General features: G+C 39.2%; 1 protein-coding gene across 3 annotated transcripts in view; it reads left to right on the top strand.

Annotated features, from left to right (window-relative positions):
- BRIP1 (BRCA1 interacting helicase 1) overlaps positions 1–18,078 on the top strand; it is a 2,367,390-nt gene that overhangs the window by 2,302,919 nt on the left and 46,393 nt on the right. For all 3 annotated transcript variants that reach the window (XM_044054537.1, XM_044054539.1, XM_044054538.1), the window contains one exon: positions 12,501–12,833. In XM_044054537.1, the coding sequence (XP_043910472.1) occupies positions 12,501–12,833 (333 nt within the window). The remainder of the gene's footprint in view (positions 1–12,500; positions 12,834–18,078) is intronic.

An 18,078-nucleotide genomic window follows, 5' to 3' on the forward strand; every position in this document is an offset into this window, starting at 1 on the left:
AGTGGTACCTAAGATCCTCTAGAGTACAAAATCCCTTTCCTTCCTTGCCTGAAAAAAGATTCATTGGTGAGTGGATCAAGTGAGCTGCAATCCAGGACTTCCCTTACAGCCTCCCATACCAGTGCAGGAGATGTATATGAATGACTCGGATCTGGGTTGGAGAGCAGCCATAGGTTCTCCAGGGGACTTGACTGGACTCCTTCAGACAGGAACATATCAATGTCAGAGAGATGGGAGCAATGTTGTTGGCCTTAAAGACCTTCCAGCATACGCTGAAACAGGGCCCACTAAAATTGTTCACAGACAACACTGCAGTTCTGTGGTATATGAACAAGCAAGGGGGAACAAAATCCTGCTTGTTATGCAGACTACATCTCCAGTTGTGGGAGCTTGCCACAATACAGGGGATCACACTTCAGGCTGTGTATATCCCTTCAGAACAGAATACGCAGGCAGACACATTAAGCAGGTTCATGTCACAGTCCCACGAATGTATGCTCCACAGGGATGTGTTCTTGGACATAGTCCACAAATGGGGTATACCTCTGATAGATCTGTTTGCCTCCCCTATGAACAGACAACTTCCTTCCTTTTGCACCAGGCTGCTCAATCCCCTGGCAAGGGCAAAAGACACCTTCTCATTTTCTTGGAAGGGGATGTTTCTGTATGGATTCCCCCCCTTCCCATGTCTTCAGAAAGTCCTGCTGAAAATTCAACAGGACAAACCAAAAATCTTGTTGGTGACTCCTTTTTGGCCAAGACAGCACTGGTTCCCCCTCCTCCTGCATTTAGCTAGGGACAATCACCACAAGTTACCTCACAGGGTGGACCTTCTCTCACAGGACAAGGGATCCCTAATACACCCACACCTACAATCTCTGAACCTTATCCTGTTGGTGATAGAATTCTGATCCATTGCAGACACTTTTACAATGAGGATGTACTCTCAGTCCTGCAGGAGGCTAGAAAACCTAATACAAGGAGATCTTGTTTGTCTAAATGGAAAAGATTCTCCTTATGGTTTCTACAAAGCAGTCGGACCGTTTCCAGGGTGATGTCCCTTTGGTACTGTCATAAAAAAAAAAGTAGGATTGAATTTGTTTTCCATACACATGTGTGAACTCTCTCAGCTTGGCGTACTCCTCTATTAAAGCCCACCTTGTTGATATTTCAGCTTGTCTGCCTCTGGATCCCCCACTGGCTTCCTGATTACCTGCTAAGCTGTTCTAAAAGGGAGTTGTGCGTCTTGGGCTCCCCCAGGAAACCCATTCCTCCACCCTGGGACCTGAATTACATTTTGGAGAAGCTCGTTGTGGCTCCCTTTGAACCAGCTTCTAGGGCCTCCCTGAAACACTGCACTAAACAGTACTGCTAGTTGCCCTGACTTCAGCTAGAAGAGTATCAGAGTTACAGGCCCTCATGGCCATCCCTCCTTTCCTCATCTTTCACAACAGCAGGGTAAGCCTTAGGACCAACCCTTCCTTCATGCCTAAGGTGGTCAATGAACTATCCTTAAACCAAGCCATTTACCTCCCCACCTTTGTTGCTCACCCTCAGGGTGACACTGAGAGCGTGTATATTCCCTTGATGTGCATAGACAGCTTAGGTTTTATCTGGACAAAACCAAACATATCAGAAAATAAGACAAATTGTTTGTCTCTTTTCATCCTAGAACCCTGGGGAAAGCTGTGACAAAGCAGACAATTTCCGCCTGGATTTCCAGAGCAATTTCCTTCTGCTATGCATACCATGGGAAATCCTTAGGGTCAAAAATCAGAGCACACTCCAGTAGGGCTATGGCTTCATCTGGAGCTTTGTTTAAAGGTTTAGACACTGCCACAGTTTTAGAGGCACTGCATGGACCTCTGTCCACACCTTTACCAAGCATTACAAATTGGACAACATTTCCACATGCAGGGCTGGATTCGCCAGGGCAATCCTGCATGGATTTATAGAAAATGTTTCCAAGCCACCACCCTCTTCTTCCCAGTGAGCTTTGGCACTTACCCAAGTGTTGAGAATACTGCAACATGAGAATAGAAGGACATTAGAATTGTTCTGTAAAATCTTACCATAACCGTAGATGTCCTTCTCTTCCATGTTGCAGTAATCCTTCCCTCCTTCCTTCCCCTTTTCTTCCCTTTACTGGATGGCATTGGACTTGCACAGTTTCCTGAGAATGGGGTCCGACTGGGTCGCTCAGTTCTGCAGTCTGGTACATGCAGACGTCACTTTTATGGCCCACGTTCCCTAGGCCAAAGACAGACGTCCCACATACCCAGCAGTGACTACAAGCTTCCTTTTGTATAGTGGCCGGACGTTCAGGTAGCAAGAGAGGAGAACCCAAGTGTTGAGAATACTGCAGCATTGAAGAGAAGGACATCTATGGTTATGATAAGATTTTACACAGCTATTCTTTTTAATTTTGCCTAATCAATCACCACAGGGAAATCACAGAAAGGGGCTATTTATTATGAGGTGGGTAGTTGGGGAAGCAGGTACTATTCCCAGATATGATGTATGCATTCTCAAAGCTGTTGTCTTCAATTTTTGGTAAAGTGGTGTTTGGTCAGTTTTGAGCATTACAGTTTGAATACAACTTATTTCTTCCTTGAAAAAAAAAAAGTAGGATTGAATTTGTTTTCCATACACATTTTTGTTCAGGTAATTATTGTATTAAATGGTTAGTAAAAAGCTCTAAAATCCACCTTAGAGCAACTGTAACCCCATGGCTTCTGGGTGCAATGGATCACCCATCAATTCAGTTATTACTTTGTAGTTTTGGTCTGTTAGGATGTGTTGAAAGGGTGCCAGAAAAAGCAAAGTTGAAGAGTAAGACTGAATTTCTTTCCATAATTATTTATTGTTTGTTAGGCAATCAGTGGATGAAAAGTTTGTTAAAAAAAATTAAAATCTCTAAAATGCGTTCCAGTGCATCTAGAAACCTTATGGCTTCTGGGGACCTAGCAGACCCCAGATCCCCAGCTTAATACAATTATTTCCACTGCAATTATTGCAGTGTAGTTTTTGTTAGTTAGAATATGCTGAAAGGATGCATGAAAAAAGCAAACCTGAAAGAAGACTGCATTTCTTTCTTTCTTTCATCATGTTTTTTGTTCGGACAATCATTGGATGAAAAAGTTTGTTTAAAAAACTCTAAAATGCATCTTGAAATCTCATGGCTTAATCCAGTATTTCCTCTCTAGTTAGAGTGCAGCCTTGCTTAGATCATCTTGAATAAACGAATAACTGCAGGAAAAAATGAAGAGTAAGACCAACTGTGAGAAAACGTAGGGAAATAAAAAACTATCTGGATTGTTAGAGTAGGCCAGAAGGGGTTGGGTTGGGTTGGGTGACCTTGGATCCTATTTGCCTAGGGCACCAGTTGGCCAGCCCTGCTCAGCTGTGCACACCACATGGACAGTACTCATTGTGATAAAGAGAGACATTGATGATCGTAATAGAGGTAAACTGCAAAACTCAGTTGTATTGGACAAAGCCAAAGTGGGCTTTCCTGATAACAGTACTAAACATTTTCAGATGCATATTTATGGGAGGAGCCAGTGTTTTTGTCAGAATCCTTCTGAACTGTAACAAAAAAGGCAGAAAGATTTTACTAGAGTTTCAGACCTGGTCAAAGAAAAGCATTACAGCTAGTGCCGACCTTCGTTTACTTAAACTCATGTTTCAGAATTGGTGTAGACTTGAAATGCAAATGATATCACCGCTCTCATTATAAGTCTTGGAATTTTGAGACTGAAATTTCTAAAGATTTTTGTAGTAGTTACCCTAACTCCCTGAGTTGCAGATTATTGGTAATAATAATGTAGTGGGGGAGGTAAATCGTCTTACTCTGGGTCAAAGCCTTACAGAACATGGTATTCAAAAAATTTATATTTGATTCTGTTTGGAGTTTGGTCTCTAAACTTAGTATTTTAGAAGTTCATGTTCAAAAACATATAATGGTTAGTGGGAATGTGTAAGCTTTTCAAGAGTTACATGTATATGGGGGTTGTTTTGTTCATGAGCAATTGTGGATATTTCCATAGTTCTCATTTTATTAAGCATCTTTTCATTGTTCTGCCAGGGTCTTGTGAAACACTGCCTAACCTTACCCCTCATTGTTTATTTATTTAGTTATATTTATTTATTGATAGTTGTCGACCGGGAAAGTCCACTGGATCAGAAACCCATTTTCAATGGAGGCCCAGGGAGAAAAGCTCTGGTTACAAATCTAACATTTTTTTACAGCAGAATATTTACAATAATAGAACAGTGTACAAAATTATTATAAATTTTTTTCTAATTAGTTATACACAGAGTAAAAAGTTTTATATAATCTGGTTTGATGTTAGTAGTAGACATACAATATAAATGTATGTATGTGTGTGTATATATGGGTCTACTTTACATTACCGACACGACACTTCACCGACACACAAAACACCGACCCCAAATAACCGAAACCACACAACACCGAACACAATTACACCGACACAAACAACGTAAACTACACATGACACAATGACATATCCACTAACCCTAACCCAAACCCTAACCCTAAGGTCCGACACTACTGCACAGTTACCCTACCCGCACCCTAACCCTAACTCACTTAACCCACCCCTACACCTAAAGACTGTCACTATCGCACACTTAACCTACCTGCACCCTAACCCTAACTCACTTAACCCACCCTAAAACATAAAGCCCGTCACTATCGCACACTCACCCTACCCGCACTCTAAACCTAACTCACTTAACCCGTCCCTAAACTACAGTCCATCACTATCACACACTTACCCGAACCCTAACTCCGACACTACCACACACTCACCTTTCCCACACCCTAACCCAAAATCCCACAATATCGCACACTTACCTAACCGCTCCTAACTCCGTCACTATCGCACACTTACTGAGTCGCACTCGCACGTTACCCTTGTCGGTCTTTCGGCTGTCGGCAAATCACCTTTTCGGTCAACTTACCTGTCGGTCGCTTCGTCTCGGTCTTCCGCGTGTCGGTGAAGTGTCATTTCGATAAAGTAAAGGGGACCCGTATATATATATATATATATATATATATATATATATATATATATATTTTTTTTTTTTTTTGTAGGGAAAACCATTACCTTCAAGATGCTGACTTCTTCCAAGCTGGCTGTCTATTCTCTGAATATCTGTTAAGTGCAGATGACTAAACTTAGGGTCGTCGCAGCTGCATATTATAGGTTCATTGGTAGTTACTAAATATGTGGTCTAAGAGACCATTGAAGTGCATAGCCCAGTTTCCTAATTGCCTCAGAGTGCTTTCTGGTTAAGTGACTTGGTCAGATTCAAAAGGTAAGCAAATAGAAGTTAAGGGAGTCCAGCTTTGAATACAGGAAGCACCTCATTAACAGCTCATAACTTTAATTCTCAGTGATGCCTGGAATCTGGAAAGATAATATTCTGTATAAAAACAATACAGCAAGGCCTATGTGTGGGATGTGTGTTGTAGGGCTTACTGAGTGCAGGGACCACTTTAAGGCAACATGATCTGAGGATACCTTTGTGGTGCACTTCTGACATGCTGCAACTATGCTTTTATAACATTTTGCAATTTGACTACTACGTTCCTGATACTTTAGCATATTAGAAAAAATCCCTTTATACTTTCTATTGGAAGTGGTTTAATTTAAAAACGTATCTATTGACAGTCCATAGCAAGGAGTTGCAAATATGTACAATTATAACAGTAGTTTGTTTGTATAAGCCTTCCTTAAAATACCAAGTAGTTTTGCTTGTTTGTAGGTTCATAGGTAGGTACTAGGCTATTGGCCCTAGGGCCTATACAAGCCTAGCCAAAAAGGTACCCTGGCTTTCGGCACCCAAGGAAATTATTTTCCTGTGCCCTTGTCGAGCAGAGCCACAGAGGTGATCCCCAGGGTGAATTTCCTATTTCTGATCCAGTCATCAAGATTTTTCTTGATGAGTGCTAATGAGCTTTGTTTGATATAGATAGATAGTTTTTTCCAGAGTATGGGAAGTCTTTGGAACAGGAATCATATCCCTCCAGAATGTTCTGTTTATTGTGGTGACAAGGTTTAGGTCCCTAGTGTGTGTAGCTCGGAGGGATTGGGATTTCTTTAAGTGGAGCATGTCCAACAGCCCTGGGTTTAACATAGCTTTGTATGTTAGGCAGAGATCGCCTCTGAGTAGGTGATATGCGATGGAGTAAAGCTGGAGTTTTTTGAGACGGTGTGCATAGGGTATCTGTTTGAGGCCAGTAATCCTCTTTGTGAGGTATTTCTGCTGCCTTTCCAGTTGTTGTAGATGTCTTGTGAGTTACATACCAAAAGGGGTGTTGTACTCTATAATGGGTCTAATGAGTGACGAGTAGAGGGGAACAATGACCTCTTTTTTCCTGGATGAGAAATCTTTTATGATGAGGTGCGTCACGTAGAAGGATTTCCTGACTACTGGTGATGTGATTATCAAAGGAGAGACTACTGTCCACTTGTGTCCCAAGGTCTCTTATCACACTTTCGGTGTTAAGTAGACTGCCACCTATGTGGTAGCTCATGGGTAGAGAGTTTTTACCAAAGGGGATGACAATGCACTTTTTGGCATTGAGTTTGAGGCCATGGCTTTGACACCAGGCATCTGTCTCAGTGAGACCATTTTGTAGGATGTCCACATTGTTAGAAGTTTCAATTATGGCTCCTAATTTGCAGTCATCTGCGAACTTCTTTAGCCAAAGACCTTCTGTGTTGGCCTGTACTTCAGAAAAGTAGATACCAAACAGGGGAGGACCCTGGGTTGAACCCTGTGGTACTCCACTTGTCACTGGTCTGAAGTCTGATTTGGAGTCTGCTACTTTCACAGTGTGGGTTCTGTCAGTGAGCCAGTTAGCAACCCATCTTGTGACATAGGGATTTATACCAGTTTAATGACTTTATCTATAATTCCAGAGTGGGGGATGGTGTCAAAAGCCTTGGCGAGATCTAGGTAGGCTGTTTGAACCACCTTATCCTCGTCTATGGCTTTGGTGACTGCTTCAAAGAAGTCTTTCAGGTTTAGGAGACATGATCTGCCTTTTACAAACCCGAACTGGGTGGGGTCCAGAGTTTGGAGATTACCAGTGTCTTTGTTTATAAGTTCCATGATGATACATTCCATGGCCTTGCAAACCAGGCTCGTAAGGTAATGGGGTGGTATTTCCTGGGGTCCGTGGTGGCCCCCCCCTTTGTGGAGTGGGATAACCGTCGCTGTGCGCCATTCAGTGGGCACAAAGCCTGAGGTGAGGCTATGATTGAACATGGTGCTTAGGTGGGGTGCCAGTTCATTCTGTAGTTCATGTAGAACGCAACCTGGGATGTTGTCAGGTCCCATGGATGCTGTGTTCTTGGCTTTGGAGAGTGTGGTTTTTACCTGTGCAGCTGTGATTACAGGAACTTTGCATTCTAGTATAGAGATGGGCCCTTTAGGGGCTGATGGGGGGTAAAGTTAGTACTGAATCTATCTGCCAGGATGTTGGCAATATCAGTTGGTTCTGTATATTTAGTGCCATTGTGCTGTAACTCAGCGCAGATCTGAGTGTTGCCATTGAGATTCTTGACATAGCTATAGAATGCTTTGTGATTGTCTTTAGAATCAGTGTCGATTTTATTTTCATAACTAGCTTTGGAGGATTTTATGAAGGATCTCCGCTTCTTACTGAGGCTGACCAGGGAGTTGTTCTAGTCATGGGATTTTACTCTTTTTTGCAACAGTTTCTTTCTTCTGTTGTAGAGTTTGTTTATGGCAGGGGACCACCAGATTGGCTTCCCTTTTTTGGAGAATATCATTTTGGTTCTGTTAGAGATAGCACGATCCATGCACTCGTGTAAGTGCTTATAAAGTGCATTTGTGTAGGATTCAGCAGTCGTACCTCTATTGTCTGTCTGCATGGGTGTCTTGAAGTTTGCCACTTCTGTCTTAAGAAGCGTGAAGTTGACTTTGGAGAAATTTTTTACGGTGGTTTCCCTAATGCGGGGTGAGGGCGGGATGTGGATGTCTAGGCTGATTAGCTTGTGGTCGTATCTGACCAACGAGGAATTGACCTCCGGTGTGGAACACCGGTCACCCATGTTGGTAATGACCAGGTCTAGGATATTGCTGCCCTTTGTAGGGGTGTGGATAAGTTGATCCAAGGCATTGGAATTTATGAATTCCAGAAAACATTGAGAAAAGGAGTTGGTACATGAGTAGTTTTCCTAGTTAATGGTGGGATAGTTGAAATTGCCCATTATTAGGGTGTTTGGTTGTACCCTAATATTTTCCAGTTTATCAAGAAATGAGGAGTGGGAATCCTGGGGCATGGTGGGGGATCTGTAGCAAGTTGGAATTTGGATTGCGGTCTTGCCCAGAGTTAGTTGCACTTGGATAATCTCGGATGCATTATGCTGAGCAACTAGCCTAGAGGTGTGGATATCTTTAATGAATATGGACACGCCTCCACCTTTAGTGTTTCGGTCCAGGTTAGGTGGCCGAAAGGTGTGGTATGAATTATAGCCTGGTAATGCAGGGGTGCTCAAAAAAAACACCAATAAGGGGTGCTCTCTGGAGCCTTGAACCTGGTCTCTGTCACTGCACAAATGTCGATGTTCTCCATTTTAAGGAGTGCCTCGAGTGAATGCATTTTGAGGTTTAGACTTCTAGCATTGAGTAGCATTACCCTCAGGTTTTGGTTGCTTGTACCTGTTATGGTGGTGAATTTGTCATTTGAACTTTGCCTAAATAAGGCACTATAGGGGTGGCAAGAGCTTTAGCCAGTGTTCGGAAATGCCGTTAGATTTCAAACTTTTCTTTTTAATAAAGATAATTTTTGCCTGCATATGGAATATTACTCCTTGAAGTATGTGGATAATACATGTGAGACAATGACTGTATAAATGTGTTAAACATATTCAATCCACTCATTTATGCCGCTAGTGTTTTCCCACTGTTCCTTTAACATCTCTCCCATTTCTTTTTCACAGTCATTTTTCCCTTTGCTATCCATTCTTACAAAACAGTCACTGATCATTACCGTTTTGCTGAGTAAATTGAAACTGGATACTCCTGATGTGCCACCCGTGGCTTTAACCAGTTCTGCCTGCTGTGCCTTTCCTTGAAAGACCCACTTCAGCTTTATCATGATTCTAGATGCCATTATGATATTGTCCCCATTTCTTTTATTCTTCTAGCTTGTATGCTAACATATTCTGCTTGTTCTTCACTTCCTTCATCACTTTGATGATTGCGGTCATTATATTTTGCGCATCTTTAGCTAATATAATATAATATCCTTTTCTGGAGTCTTCCAAAATTGCATATAGTATTCCAGGTAAAACAGTTCTGTGTAGAGAAAATACATAGATAATTCAGAATGCTGGATTGTACTATAACTTAATGCAAACAAGAAATGTCATACTAGTGGTGTAATTACTGCTCAGTGACTGGCTCATCTGACATTTAATTAGTGTACTGTTTTATAAAAAAATATGTAATAGTAGGGGCAGTTTAATTTGGTGATAGTATTATGTATTTTTATTTATTTAGAATTTATTAGTAATTTACTCTTTGTGCAAACTGTTGTGTTTGCCATAATTCTTAAAGGGGAAGCTGGCACCCCCTTATCACCCTTAAAATAAGTGTGGTTAAGAGTGTGTCATCCCAAATCATCCTTAAAAACAGTACTATGGAAAATACACTTTTTAAGTTATTGTTAATCAGGGATATACTCACATCAGGAAGCTTCACATACATACACATGTGCTAAATTGACAGGGCACTGTACATGTAGTCGAGATATTGAATCATAGATGAGCATAACATCAAGATTCAATATATCGGCTGAAACATCCATCAAAATTAGTGGGATTCACTAAAATTACTGATTGAACAAAAACATAAAAAAGATGTTTTTGCTGTATGGCAACTCTACTGCACCATCCCACACCACTGCAACTTTAAATGTATTTTCTTCTGTGTGATTGAGAAAATCACTTAAACAAACAGACTACTTGTCTACTATAGAGTGGTGTATTCACAACTAGCAAACTGTATTCACAATGAACAAACAACTGACCAGGAAGTCAAAGATCATAGCAAATGAATCCAACAATGGCAGAAGCCACTTCAGTTCACAGTTGTCGTAAAAAGATGCAATCATTTATTGGTAAAACCACTGCAATTCACTGTTAATCGCTTTTGTCTAAACATAGACTTCTTCAGAACCCTGTGGTCTTTGGCTTCCTGGTCAGTTGTTTGTTCTTTGTTTGGATTTTTGTTCTAGTTCCAGGTACTACTTGGCTTTTTTGGTATATTCATAATGAGATAACTCATTTAAATAGCCAGGACATGGAGTTTTGAACCAGCTGCAAACGGTCAAGTTCATAGTTAGGAAGTCTGAGCTACAGGGTATTAGAATACAGCAGACAAGAGGATACCAGGGCATGAATCACAGTAATAAGGTGCTTAACAAGGTTGATGTTCCTAAGATGCAGAAATGAAGCTGTGGCAACAACATATACCTGTGCCAGTTAGCCACTGCTGCAGATAATGTTAGGGAGCAAAACTTGAGAAAACTAATCTTGCAAAGTGTATACCATGTCTACCATCTTAGAAAATGGAGCACTGGATCAACTTTTTTCTTTGCACAGTTATTGAAGTTTGCTAATGATGTATTCCTAAGTTTTGTGGACTTGGAAAGGCATATTAACATCTACCCAGAAATGCTTGTGTGACATGCTACAATGATATGGCTTCCTAGTGTCAGCTGCCACACGTCATTTGGTCCATGCATTTGAGGAGTGAAAATTCTGTGTTCTTGTTGTTAAACTGAGCATATTAAGATGATTCAGAACCCCACAAAGCATGTGTCTTGTCTCCCTTTGTTGCAAGGTGAAGCACCATCTCACTTGCCATGAACTAAACAGTAAATTCCAACTTGTTACCTCTCCAGTTTGTAGTTTTCATGCCTAGAATATCAAGGTGCAGCCAAGATCTGAAGAAGATACCTCAGGTGGAGGAGTTTAGGTATTTTGGAGTCTAGTACATGAATGAGGGTAGGGGGATCAGGTGATGAGTGGGTGCAGCAGTGTCAATACTGCAGACATTCTAGCAGACTGTGGCATGAAATGAGAACAGAATCATAAGGCAAAGCTCTCAGTTTACCAATTTGTCTATACCCTTATCTTCACCTGTGGCCATGAATTTTGGGTCGTGACCAGAAAAATGGAATTATGAATAAAAGCAACAGAGAAATTACATCCCTTTGTAGGGTAACTGGATTTACTCTATGTGACAGAATGAGAGACTTGAAATCCTGGCGGACCTCACAGTACAGGCACTACTCTTCCATGTTGAGAAGAATTACCTGAGTCAGTTTGGACATCTTGTGAGGATGCTTGTGTGTGCCTTCCAAGGAGGTGTATCAGCCTCTGGCACTGGAGGGAAGCCCAGGTCAGATACAGGACATAAGTGGATTATATCCCTCAGCTCACCTTGGAATGCCAGTGGAATCCCACAGAACGAGCTGAAGATTGTTGCTGAGGATAAGGAGGTCTACTCTAACCTTTGCAGCTTGTTGTGACTCTCAGCAGTATAAGTGTTTCAGAACATTATGATGATGACTTTCATATTTTTTTTGCTGTATGTCACTTGCATCTTTTTTCACCTTATGTCACAGTCATAATCCAGTAATTGTAGCCATGAAATCTGGCAATGCTGTTTGTTTCTCAATACAGGATTATGAATTCTGCACTGTAGATTAACAGGTACATATTCTCTTGGCACATTGAGCAAGTGTTGTTAATACACAGGAAAGATTTCTGTCTTGGCAATGTCAAACTTTCCTAATAGCATAAAATAAAAATTAAAAAAAATGTGGCTACTGCATGGAATTAAATGTACTTTTGTCCTGAGAGCCCATGAGAAGAGAAAACTTGCTTCTATTTAGTTAACACACTTAACTTTATAATTTATCTTGTATTTTTTTCATATTTTTTTTCTTTTGGACATGCCTAACATATTTATGTGGGATACAAGAGCTGGTAAATGGCAAAAAATAGAATATGTTGTCTTGGTTATATAACAAATGATGAGTGGGTCTGTTATTGAGTCGTGTTTCAGTGGATTGCCTTTTTATCAAGCATCACACCACTGGCTTTCCTTAAAACTGTAAAAAGAACTACACTTCCACATCTCTAAATGTATTAACTATGAAATTACACAGCAGTGGGGCAAAGGGAAGCTTTCATATCCCCACTGTTTTTCAGTCTTGTACAACCACACTGCTTCCCTCAATTATCTTGGATGCTGACTAACGTGAATCTATATAGTTGTAGTTATCCAACAAGTATATTGACCGTACAGTGAATCCATTTTACAGTAATCACTTAGAATAGTAACCTAGTATATATAGTACGGAGATACATGAGCTTATAAAATAATATTTGTCTTTGTTTTTTCTTGACTATTTTTTATCACAGGATTGTCAAAATGGGTTCGTCAACAAGTGCAGCATCATGTAAGCTTCAACAGTGCATTAGAGTCCTTAACCGTGTTTGCAAAGAAACAGCAAGAAAACAGTGGTTCTTTGTTGCACTCACACAGCCTTTCTGACTGTGGTCAGTTGGATGAATCTACTTCTGATCTACTCGAGACGAGTATTTATGAAGTACCAGAGGAACTGAAGTCTGCAGATCTGACTCTGGAACACAACATTCAAAAGAAGTCTCCTTTTAAGCATATTACAGCAAAGACCTGTACAGCAAGCACTAAGAATTGTGTCACAACCAGAAAGAGTGATGAAACACGAACAGGTACATTTCCAGCCATTCTAAATATTTTTTAAGCTCTTTTACAGTGATAAACATAGTATAAAATAATGTTTTAATGGCCTTTGAGTAATAATTTTTATTTTTTAAAAACGTTGTCTTTCTTTTTGATCATTAACCAGTTTTCCACAACATATAATTGGAATGAATACGTTGGACTGCCCTTTAATTGAAATATGAGCTACTACTGATCACTTTGATTTAAACACCATTATCTGTTTACAAATTAATCACGAATTATCATCCAGTAACTTGTAAATGTGTCCTCCTGTTATTCCTTCCTTCTCATTTACCATATTCATAGAGCAGTCACAATACTAATATCAGTGTGATACAGTAACTCTAAGGGGTATGTAATTGAGCCAGGTGTGTAACACCGCCAACACTAAATGCCTCCCAGTACATTTGAAATCTATTCTCCTGCTAGGATCACTAATTCACCAAGCCCTTTCTCCTGAGATATCATCCTCTGTCACTCAAGCTTTTCACCAAAACTCCTACATATAATCTTAGGGGTATCTTTCAGTCTCAAGCCACCCAACAGCTCCAAAAACTAATCTTTATTGCAGTGACCTTGCATTCTACATCCTAGCACCTAAACTGTGTGGGCCTCATTCCTCTCTCATTCTAAAATGTTCAAAAGTACTTGGTCTTCAGACAACAATTCAAGGAACCCATTACATGAACCCTCCCATACCCCTTTATCCCTATATCATCCTTCCTTATCTCATATTGTCATCCTCATACTTACTCCCTGTCTGTCTTCCTACTTCACTCTTCTTTGCGTCTGTCTGACACTTTTCCTTTCTACTCCTCTTACCTCTGCATGCCTCTCTCACCTTTTCTTGGTCTTCTCCCCATGGTATCCCTTCCTGCAACTATTCTCATTTGCTTCCTCTATTGTCTGCATACCCATCTGTATAATATGTTGGTATCACTGTACCTTAAACCATCTTGGTCATTATGGGTACATCTTATTCAGCAAGCTTTGCTAAGCATAATTCCATTTTGCCATCCATGTTTTGACATTGTAAACTGCTTCTTGAACTAAATGTTGTAGCATATTCTTGCATCTATAAATATGTATATATATTTGTCTTTTAGCATATTCTTTTATCTGTAAATCTGTTTTGTTCATTTCTTATGTGATCCTATTCACCTGGGCTGTCCATACAAATGGTCCATTGAGATCAGTGCACTACCCTGGTAAACAGATATATAAAAAAAATAAATTAATTAATTAATAAACCTTACACAGCATGTAGTGTGTGTGTGTGTGTGTGTGTGTGTGTGTGTGTGTTAGATGTTGAAAAGCTAGGTGCATCAGGTTGCATGTTATTGTATAGTAACTCTGAACTGGGTTAAATCATAGAGTTTTGATGTCACCAATGGGTGACGTTAGAGTTGCTGCTGTTATTTAATGACTTGTTTCTTATAATGTTTTTCTCTGTGGCTGAATTGCACCTTGTGGTGCTAGTAATCATTGATCTGCTTGTAGCTTAGTAAATGCTTGGATGCCTATAATTTAGGTAATGATAATGTTATGCTTTGCACTTGCCTGTGTGACGTTTAGACTTTACTTTTGCAGTTATGTTATGAGTTTTTATGAAACATAAGAAATTAATTTAAAAATATAAAAATATTGCTGTATTCCATAGGAAATTATTTTCATTGTACAGATGATGTATGCATTACCGATTTTGCAAAGCATAACAATGCTGTAGCAGTGCTTTACACTGTTGTGCAATGCTTTTTCTAGGCATTTGAGATGGTCTGCTGGTTGCAGAGGTTTTGTACTCAACAATGATGGTTGTGACCCAGGTTTGCTATGTGGAAAAGTCTCTGGAGCTGTTTAGGCTCTAGTGATAAAGCTTGCTGATTTTGAAAGTAGAAATTGCATTGGCCACTTGACAAAGGTATGAGTATTGAAAATGTAGCTACCATAGATGGGGTTTTAGCAAAAGCCATTTCATAAGTTAAAGGTGAATCTGCCCATAGTCAGTGGTCTTGCAGTGGAAGCTTGTAGGCATTTAGATGCAGTAAATTCCCCTGTGAGATTAAAAAAGTCTGAAGTTAAAAGATACTTACATGAGAAGTGTGTTCATTCTTTCCTTTACTCTGAAACCTGAAAGAAAGAAGCAATTTCATTATGAAACTAGAAGCAGCATTTTTTCATACAGATCATAAAAATTGGGACTGCTTGCACCATCTGGGGACTTTTCAGGTAAGTGTTCCATCTCCGATTATCTAAAATTCAATATGCCAATTTTTATGTCATTTATTTTATTAACTTACTAAAAGTTAATAGAATGAGATTCATAACAATTTTAGGACATTGCTACCACTGCAGTTCTCAGAAGAGTACAAATGAAACTGTTTAGTAGTGCTGTTGGTTAGTATGACTGTGGTTGTTTCTAATTCCTGGATCACTGTAGGATTTACACAAAATGTAAAATTGCTCCAAAACCATGATTCTGTATACATTTTCTTGTCATTTCGTAATGAAAGTTTAATGCATAACATGTTCTCTCTTTTTTGCATAGTCCACTGCTCATGAATTAAATAAAACAGCTTATGAGGAATTACCATCATTCTGCTTTTCAGAAGAGTCCAAAACCATGGGTAAAAAGGTCACACAGACAAACCATTTAGTGAAAATTGTAATAAAGACACATCCAGGCCAGTGTCTTCACTGTGCAAAACCTTAAACCTCCTGTAGCAGAGTCCCATGGGATATATGTCCTTAAGGGGTTATTTCCATTCATGCCATGTGCCTCCATTACAGGAGGTTTAAGGCATAGCACAGTGAAGACTCTAGCTTGCCTAGGTCTGTCATCGAAGTAAGGCATTATAAATATTTAGTCAAACTAATGTGTGTTATCAATATAACTATGATGTGACTAAGATTTTTCTTTTTCAGATAGTCAGTAACAGGGTAGGTCTACATTTTATTTGCTTAACTATTTTGCTGTTGGCCATTTCTAAGAGAGAGAGATTTCCCCCAGACTACTGTCTTTGGTCCCTGTTTGTAAAGGGCATTGTTTTGGTTTGATGTGTTCACTTTAAATTTACAGGGAATGGTAGTGGAATAATTTTCAGTAAACTATCCTTAATTTATGATCCTACTTTCTAAGACAAAGGAGATATTGCACCTTGAATTTTAATGACAATATCATGTTAATGCACTTTGTAAGTCATACTCAAATAAATTGTAAATACTGCGGTGGTGGTGCTGCGGTAGCGTTGTCGCCTCACAGTAAGACGTTGTCCTGTTCGATTCTAAGCTAGAGCGTCTTCTGTGTGGAGACATGTGTGAATGGGCGTACCTTCGTTGAAGGTTGTGCGTCAGGGCTGGCAACTCGGCACGTAAAAATCTACTGCCAATCATTAGCGGACCAGAGTTCCGCTGTGGCGACCCCTAACCGGGAAAAGCCGAAAGACACAACAACAACTCTAATAAATTGTAAATCTTACTTTTATACAGAAATATACAGTCTCTTAAGGCTTGATGTTGCAACAGCACTATATATATATATATATATATATATATATATTTTTTTTTTATGCTTTTATAGGTAAGTACTAGGCTAGATCTCCTTGCAGGCCATTTTAAGCCTAGCCAGTTTCCCTTTTTGTCCCCAAAGTAGAGTATCCTATTTGATTATAGATTGGCCTTACCCATTGCATGGTCGATACTTTTATATTACCCCTATTGAGAATAACTGGGATTAATACCATGGATAATTTGAGAGGATCCATGCGTGGGATAAAACATTTAGGGGCTGCATCTATCCATTAGTAGTATGGGAGCAGTCCTATTTCTCATCCATAGATTTAAGTTGTGCTTGTAAATTGACATAAATTAACTTTGTTTTATGAAGATGGGGAGATTGTTCCATAGCAGCGTTATCCTCTGAGAAATGTGCCTGTCCCTTCAAACTGTTCTGCTGATGTTGCAGAAGAGGTTTAGATCCCTAGGCTGAGTACTTCTGGTGCCATTTCAATTGCTGATGTGCAGTAAATCCTTCAGTAAAGGGTCAGAGGATGCCTTGAATGCCTGACACAGGTCATCTGTTAGCAGTCTGTAAGGTGCTGAGTATAGTGACGGGGCTTTGAGTTGTTTTTATATATATATATATATATATATATATATATATATATATATATATGTGTGTGTGTATATATATATATATATATATATATACACACAAACACACACACACACACACACACTCATTTATCTTCTTAATAGCTTTTATCTGTATCACTCTGAAGAGAATTGATTGGTACATTTATATTTTAGATTCAATGTTTTGCAAGTTATGTAGATTCTCAGTTTCTAATTAGCAATCTGAACTTAATGTAATCCTCCTTTCTAATGCCACTATCTCTGTGATGCTTTTAGATTTTCTCATAACATTTTGAGAGAAAATATTTCTGGCTGCATATGTAGTGCATATTGCATGAACTAATAGCATTAACGGTACAGAGACAGCAACACTTTAAATCTTTGGCTGTCATTCTATGCATCCAAAAAGTACTTTTTGCTGTAACATTCACAATTACATAACTATCAACATTAATTAAGTCACTGAATGCCTATAGCTTTCCAGGCATTAATGACGTGTGCCATCACTTGTTTATTAAAATTAAATAGTTTATTTAGGTAACATGAATTTTATGAACATATTTGAAACACGTTTACTTATGGAATTTTTGGTATGCATTGTATATGTTAATTTGTTTACTTTTTATTTCTTATTAACAGACTTGATATTTTATTTTAAGTTAATGTTATATTTATGTACTGTAACTTTAAATAGCAGAGGAATGTAGTACTGATTGCTTAGCACTTGTAAACTCTCTCATTTGACCTGGATTATTTGGTTGTTTCAATACATGTGATTTAGTAGAATTTATAAAGGAAGTGTTTTACCATTTCATTTTATCTGAATAAGTCTGTCCATAGAGGCAGATGAAAACCACTTCATTAAATTTGGGGTTTTTTTGCTCAAAGCAGTCCTCCAGTTTTGCTTTTTTATATTAGTTTTTTTATTTTTTTTCGTTCTTTTGTATTGTTTTGCTGTCATATAATAACACATACATTTTTTTTTGTTTTTTCATATTTAGAGTTTTTGTCATTTAAAACAAATTTTACCTGCATATGTTCATTGTTAACTGAATTGCAAAAGCAGAGACTGAATCATCTCATCCTGCTATGTCAAATTAG

This window comes from Protopterus annectens, chromosome 13.part0, assembly GCF_019279795.1.
Source record: "Protopterus annectens isolate FY-2018-M chromosome 13.part0, PAN1.0, whole genome shotgun sequence".
NCBI classification, from domain to species: domain Eukaryota; kingdom Metazoa; phylum Chordata; order Ceratodontiformes; family Protopteridae; genus Protopterus; species Protopterus annectens.